The sequence below is a fragment of the Euprymna scolopes genome, chromosome 27 (assembly GCF_053919585.1).
Source record: "Euprymna scolopes isolate OS-2025 chromosome 27, ASM5391958v1, whole genome shotgun sequence".
In the NCBI taxonomy this organism is placed as follows: Eukaryota; Metazoa; Mollusca; class Cephalopoda; order Sepiida; family Sepiolidae; genus Euprymna; species Euprymna scolopes.
In genome coordinates, this window is record NC_136508.1 from 43692593 (window position 1) to 43701045 (window position 8453).

An 8453-nucleotide genomic window follows, 5' to 3' on the forward strand; every position below is an offset into this window, starting at 1 on the left:
AAAGAGTCGTTTGAGAAAATTAAAGCACTTCTCAGTTCAAATTTATTACTGACACACTACGACTCATCTTTGGACATTACTGTTGTGACAGATGCTTCAGACTACGGAGTCGGAGCAGTAATATCACACATTTTCCCTGACGGAAGCGAAAAAGCAATTGCACATGCATCAAAGTCTTTGACGCCTACGGAACGAAAATACAGCCAAATTGAGAAGGAAGCACTTGCAATAATATATGCAGTCAAGAAATTCCATAAAATGTTATATGGCCGACATTTTACTCTGATCACAGACCACAAGCCCTTAATAAGCATTTTTGGTAGCAGGAAAGGAATTCCGGTATATACAGCAAACCGATTACAAAGGTGGGCAACTATGCTGCTGGACTATGACTTTTCTATAAAGCACCAACCAGGGAGCAAAATCGGCCAGGCAGATGCGCTATCAAGACTCATCTCTTCCCATCAGAAAGTAGTAGAAGACACAGTCATCGCTGCTATATCGGTGGAACCGGAAGTTATGTCTGGATTTGTTTCCATGGTAAGATCTTTACCGGTCACTTCAGAGATGATTCAGGAGGCTACAGCTGCAGACCCATTACTACAAAAAGTCAGAAAATTTCATCTTTCAAGCTGGCCAAAAACATGCACCAACCAGCAACTTCAACCGTTTTTCCAGAGAAGATCATCTTTATCCGAAATTAATGGAACACTTCTTTTTGGAGAACGTGTGATTGTTCCATACAAACTCCAGAACAAAGTTCTCAGACAATTCCACTATGGACACCAGGGAATAAATCGGATGAAAGCTCTGGCACGTGGCTATGTGTACTGGCCAAACATGGACAAGCAACTAGAAGAACTAGTAAGAACTTGTGAAAAATGCCAAATGGTTGCAAAATCGCCTCGGAAAACAACACTGCAGGCATGGCCTACTCCAGAAATTCCGTGGTCACGACTACACATAGACTTCGCAGGACCAATAAATGGACAAAACTATTTAATATTGGTTGACGCATACAGCAAGTGGCCAGAAATCTCCCAAGTGAATCATACTACTTCCAATGAAACGGTGAAGAGACTTCAAGAAATTTTCAGCAGATTGGGTGTTCCTGAAATTTTAGTTTCTGACAACGGTACTGCATTTACATCAACAGAATTTACAAATTTCTGTAAACAAAACGGTATCCAGCACCTACGATCTCCACCTTTCCACCCACAATCTAACGGCCAAGCCGAACGCTTCGTAGACACTTTTAAGAGAGCACTCTTGAAGTTGAAGGGGGAAGGAACTACTCGAGAGATCATAGAAACATTTCTAAGTAGCTACAGAGCTACACCAAACCCAAATTGCCCGGAGGGTAAGTCTCCCGCCGAAGCATTGATGAACAGGAAGATGCGCTTACCAATGGATGCAATTCGTCCATCACCAAAGAATCACCCCAAGAGAAACAGGACGATGGAAAATCAATTCAATCGTCATCATGGAGCAAGATCACGTACATTCCTACCAGGACAAGCCGTATGGGCAAAAGATTACCGAAATGGTGAAGAAAAATGGACACAGGGTCAGATAGTACGTCGCTCTGGGAAAGTCATGTACGATGTGGATGTACAATCATCTATTTGGGTCAGACACGCAAATCAACTGTGTCATTCATACCTTCCAAAGAGACAATCAAATGACATTCCATTGAATATTTTACTGGACACATTTGAATTACCTCAGAGTGTTCCCGCAGCATGCAGGAAACAAAACAAGGCTAAGAAGGACGGTCCAACACGAAGATCACAACGAAGGCGCAAACCAACCTCAGTCTTACAAGTGGACCCACAGCAAACATCTTACAGACATCATCTTCAAAGGGGAGGTGTTAGATGGTCAAAGAGAGATAATCCATAAATCGATAAATGCAGAATTATCTCCCTTCCATCAAGAGATTAGTTGAGCCTGGCAGCTAGGCGAGACCAGGAGAACAGACTGAGACATTAAACATGGCCGCTACAGACTATCGTTTCCTCAATCGTTCATTACAAACATTTAAGTTTATGTTATAGTTAAATAAATAATGTATTACAAATGCATTCAGTGTTGATTATAATTCATACCCTTTCAAGTATCGGTTTTACCAAATAATCACAAACACATCACTGACTTACAGGAAACTCTTTATCATGTTAGTCACATTAACGCAATTTGTAATCTGTAACTCAGTAATAAAACCCAATCTGTATCTGTGTGTGTGTATGTGCATTCACACACATATATATCAGAGAGAGAGAGACTTAGACAAGGTCCTAAAAAGAGTCTCAAATCTAATAAGTCCCACACTATCGACCACGCTCCAACCTCTGTTCTATCATCGTAGTCTTACATCTCTGTGCCTTTAATGGCAATTTTCTGTTTAAAAAAATAGCAGACACTTAATTTAAGTTAATGTAAGACAAGAGTTACCTCCCTTGTTTGTCATACTGGATTGGCTGCACAACTCTTCCACATTAAAACATAATATAAAACCTGATAATTCGATAAATATTATTTTTACTTGTAATTATTTTTTAACTTGATCATTTTTTGTAAGTATGTAATAATGTTTTCACCTGAAATGTGTTGCCTTAAAAGATCAATACTCTAGACAAGCACTAGTTTCTAAATTATCTGTTCATCTTACAAACACTTTGTTCAATCTTTTACAGCTGCCTGAAAAAGACCTCCATTTTCTCTCCAACAGTCGAAATAAAGACATCCGAGATTTGGCCATGGAACTTTCTATTGATCTGAAATATTAATTCTTACACTTGTTCAAGTTGATATTTCTACTCTGATTTTTGGAAGAGGTTCACGGTAGAAAGTGAACACATTTTTGATTTGGTAACCATTGTTACCCTTTATGCTGTTTTTACCATGATTTCTCATTTTTTAGGGCTCATGTGTAGATTTAGCACCCCCACTTATCTGAACAACTGAAAGGAATGTGTTTAGCTTAAAACATGCTTTCTCATAAACAAAATTTTCAAATTGATTTTATTTTGGAATATTTTTCTCATCATCATTATCATAGCATTTCACTCCATCTTAAGGTCCATCGTCGGGCAGTGTTCGCATCGGAGCATGCCTTGAGTAGGGGACAGTCTGTGAAGATGTGTGTGATAGTCTGAGCATCCTGTACATAGCCCCACTTGTGCAGGTTGTTCCATGCTTTGGTAACCTTCGCTCGGGTTTGGTTTATTTTTACCCACTCTTTCCAAAGGAATTCAGAGCTTGCTGGGAGATTTTTGTTTTTTGGTGCCGGAAGAGTCTTGATGTTATCTTTTGACCGATTCATTAAGAAACTGAAAAAAATGTTTACTTTGTTTTCAGTTTAAAATAGTCTATGTATCTATATGCTATGAAACTGTTTGCTTATATGCAAATAGAAACATGGGATTGACAAAAAAAAAAAAAAAAAAAATGTAGGTATATGCAGAGTACACATAACTAAGGCAGTAGTTTTTATTATTTCAATATCAAAGTTTGAATCTCACATAAGTTTAAAGGATTTTTTTTTAACTGGATATTGTAATACTTCATATAAATATTTTTTTTTAAACTAAATCACTTTTCTTTTTTTAATTTATAAAAAAAAAGTGTTGTAAAAGGTGTTTAGAATTACTTCAAAGCAAATTTATTTTTAACCGAATATGATTTCTAAAGGTTTTGTCAATAAAAAATAATCCATAAATACATTCATCATAGTTACTTACTTTCGCATGTAAATGCTGAGTAGTGTAATTTCACAAATATATTTCTTGATGAAGCAGTAGAATTTCGGTAAAAATAGGAATTGACATACCCAGGTACAAACACTGTTTAAGGAGCGGGTATAGACTAGTATTTTTGGGTGCTTATTCAGATTGGCACTTATAGTGATAAACAAAAATGAAGAAAAACTTATATTGTACCTACTTATCATGGAATGAAGATTGTATATTCTGAAAATCACAAAAATTGATCAAGTAGTTTATTTTTTTATTTACATAAAACAAATTTGCCATTTTTTATTGTGACAGACGAGGTCATGTTTTTCTAGAGAACATAAGGGGAGGTAACCAGTGATTATTTTGACAGTTTTGATGTGCAATTGGGTTATTTACCCTTATCCACTGGTTTGTTGACAAAAGGAGGGTGGACCTGTAAATTCACCTGTATCTGTTCGTCCGTTCATCTATCTGTCCGCACTTTTCTCAATAACTACGCCTTGGAAGTTTTTGAAATTTTGCATAAATATTAAACATGATATGAGTAAAAAAAGTAACAGAACGGATTTTCTGGGAAAGCTCCGATTGCCCCCTAGAGGTGCCTTTCGGGATAAAATGGCTAAAATTGATATTTTTGTGTTTGTTAAAAAAAAATTGATACCTTAGATTTTTATAAAACTTTCTGAAAAGTTGTAATTAACTGATTTCTATATAATTTTGTTTGTCTATACTTCACAATAACTCTTGGGTGTGTCCCAAGGGTTCTTTTAATATTAATAAAAACACTCCATTTTGGGGACTATTTTACCATATTCGTCCAAAATTTTCTGTTTTTTTTTGTTTTTTTTAACATGGGGGTCACCACTTATCAAGGCCCGAAGGCCACTCAGGGATAAGGGTTATTGCGTGTACAGTAATCAATGAGATCGTATTGTAGTAATCATTAGTATTGGGGGTTTTGATAGAGTGTCTTACTTAACTGTGTATGTCTAGTAGCAGTTTTGCATGGTGCTGAACTCAAATTTAAATATGTTAAGGTCTTGGGGACTTTTGGGACTAAATGGGTGGGGTGGGGGAGTTTAATGATGGACTTAATCATTTCTTTTTTTGCATGATGCAGAACTCAAATTTACATGTTAAGGCCTAAAACTGCACAGTTTGTTCCACCAGCATTTGATGTTCCTGGGGACTTTTGGGGTTAAATGAGGGGAAGGGGGAGTAAATGCTGAACTTAGTTATTTTTTTATGCCTTGTTCAATGTGCACTCACGGGGGACCAGTCATGCTTCACTTGTTGATTGTAATATAAGTGCGTTTTTCACCATCATCAAAATAATAAAATTTGATTTTCTTGAATTTTAAACACAAAACAAAAGACTATTTGTATCAAATAATGCGATTTTTAGAATTTTTCAACTTCATCCTGTGGTAGGTACATACATCATGAAGACATGTCCTTATTTTCTTTAATTTTAAAATTGCTGCCATAAGTGCCAATTTGAATAAGCACCTATTTTTTTTTTATATAAAAAATATAAATACTCACTTTTTGTAAAAATTAAATTTCATTTAGATTTCTTAATGAAATTATATTTCCAGACTTAGTTTTGTTTGTTTTGAGCAGACCTAGTTTTGAGTGATATAATCAAACATGGTGTAGTGTTAAACTCATTCCTTTCAGCTGCAAGCATGATAGGTGCAAAAACGCTCTCTCTTTCTCTCTCTCTGATTTAAAAAATTTTTTTTTGGAGTATTTAAAAAAATTGTTTCTGTAATTATAAATGAAAAAGAATTACCTTTCTGCAAAGGCTGACAGTGATCAACTTATTTTATTATTCAAAAGAAATTTCATTTTTATATTTTCGTAATGATTATTCAACATTTAAAAAAACAAAAACAGACTGGTTTTTAATAAGATTTTATGTGTGTGCGTGCATGTGTGTAAATATATAATACAGGATGGACCACTTAAAAGTATCTGGATTTGCAAAAGTACTTGAATTGGAGAGTAACTTATTCATTACCATGTTGCTAGGATGTTTGACACAAGGTTAAGTGTTTTATTGAGAAACCAGCTCATTAGGATAAGCATACTAATCTACTAAAAGTACCTGAGCAGCCCTGTCAACACCCCTGGTGATTAGCCATAAAAAGAGAGAAAGAGCGTGGGAGGTGGGACGTTTTAGGACCAAACAGTTAGACAGTAACAATGCCACTGTCGGACTGATTTGTATCATAATTCTATGATACAGTATCAATAATAATAATATTATAATAATTGATAATAATAATGATTTAATAATTTATAATAATAATAATTTATTATATAATTATAGTAATAATTGATAAGATATATTACTTAATAATAATAATAATTTATTATATAATTATAGTAATAATTGATAAGACATATTAATTAATAATAATAATTTATTATATAATTATAGTAATAATTGATAAGATATATTAATTAATAATAATAATTTATTATATAATTATAGTAATAATTGATAAGATATATTAATTAATGATAATAATTTATTATATAATTATAGTAATAATTGATAAGATATATTAATTAATAATAATAATAATTTATTATATAATTATAGTAATAATTGATAAGATATTAATTAATAATAATAATAATATTTTATTATATAATATTAATAATTGATAAAATATATTTAATTGATAATGATAATATAATAATAGTAATAATAATATAATAATTGAAAATAATAATCTATACTCTTAATATAAACTATTAATAAAATTTTAAATGTTCATGTGTGTGTGTGTATACACCAATAAAACTTTCTAACAGATGCACCAAATTGAAAAATTTGTTTTTTCCCTGAAAGGTGCGAGTCCCTAGATTGTCCTTATCTATATATGGTTCATAACGAACAAAGCTGAGTCACATGAAAAGCCTGAAATAAGGGCTTTTGGGCCGTTTCATGCAATTGCTGAAAAAGTTACCTACCCATGTCAATGGAATTTATCACTGTCTGTATACAGTCACGGTAACATCTTTCGGCATGTGGACAGGACTTGTGGCGCAAAGGATAATGCGTCTGACTACGGATCAGAAGATTCCAGGTTCGAATCGTGGTAAGTTCCACCATCATTTTATCCAACGTTTACTCATTATCCTTACCCTTAGAGTATTTTTGTTTTTTCAGTTGTTTTGTTTCCCATACTCCGAGTTCACAGGCTAAGTGTTGATGGTAAAACGATATTGAGTGTACTCGATTTTGTGTTTGACTCTGTGTTGTGTGTGTCGACACGGTGCATCTGCTAGTTTATAATATAATCATAGCAATAATTATAAAATATATTATTGATAATAATATATAATAGATAATAATTTATAATATAATAGTAATAATTGATAATAGACATTTATTGATAATAATAACATACTAATAGTAATAATAATGATAATAATAATTGATAATATATATTTCTTGATAATGATTGATAATAATATGAAATAATATAATAATGATCATAATGTTCAGTATATGGCAGATCAAATATCACAGTTACTTTTAAGTGGACCATCCTGTGTACATTTATAAATGGTTTTACTATTTTTATATGCATACCTGTGTGGACATCTCAGTAAAATCTCTGAAAACACCTATAAAATAAATGTACAATTCCATTTCAGCATTATCAAAATGACATTTTCTAAATAAAATAAAAACGTTAAAAAAAATTTGTTTCATTATTTTTGCTTGTTTCTATTTTTCTTTCTTTTTTTTTTATCACTTGATTCTTTCTGTGAATACAGATTCTTTAAAAAAAAATTTCATCCAATAGCTCCCTACACTTTTTTTTGCAATCAATTCTTTGTTAATTTATAACACTTTGTATGAACACACTTCCACTGAGTAGGTGTACATATTTCTTTCTGAGCTTCTGGGAAATAAAGAAATAATAATAAAATATTTAATTTCTTGAAAAAATATTCTCTTTAATAATTAATTTATACCTTATCGTTTTTCGTAAGTTTTAGACATTTTCATTGTTGCAACATTGAAATTTAGTAGATACTTATTAGTTTCACATGAAAAATTAGTATTCCGATTTTCGAATTTCTCTACAACAATAATAAAGTACCAAAATGTTTATGAATATTCTCATTAATTATATTTCAAAGCAATATATTTTCTCCCCCCCCCAAATGTGCTAAAAAAGGATATTTAATTGAATAAAAAAAAAACAAGTTTGCCAAACTATTTCCTTTTTTTTAAAAACTTATCCTACAACATTTTTACATTTTTCCTGTTTTCTTTCTTCCTGTTGAATTATCATCGGTCACTCACATACTTTGTTCGTTTATTCTTTTAAACAGTTTTCTTTTCAATTTTTCCATCCATTTATTTTTGCTAAAACACTATACTTTCATACCATAAAAATTTTTTTTTTTAATTTACAAGATTTTCCAGTGCGTGCTCACCTACATGTCTATAGTAAAATTAAACCCTCACGTTTTCTCCTCTGTCAACTTCAGGAAGAATGGCCAGCGAACATGCATTGAATGATTTAAATGGATATACCGTTTTAATTTAAGATATTACACTTCACAATTTGCTTGGAATTTGCAATAACCATTAACAAGACAATTTTTACATTTGTGTGACTTACATCTACACCCTGATTGCTTCTCACATGGACAAGTATATGTTGCGTGTTCTACTGTTGGCAA

The 8453-nt window shown here is 32.3% G+C and overlaps 1 protein-coding gene across 2 annotated transcripts in view; it reads left to right on the forward strand.

The window, feature by feature from the left end:
* The window catches only part of LOC145248840 (heat shock factor 2-binding protein-like), a 592183-nt gene extending 584723 nt beyond the window's left edge, over positions 1-7460 (forward strand). For both annotated transcript variants that reach the window (XM_080110563.1, XM_080110564.1), the window contains one exon: positions 2697-7460. In XM_080110563.1, the coding sequence (XP_079966689.1) occupies positions 2697-2789 (93 nt within the window). In that variant the 3' untranslated portion in view covers positions 2790-7460. The remainder of the gene's footprint in view (positions 1-2696) is intronic.
* Positions 7461-8453: the final 993 nt, after the last annotated feature.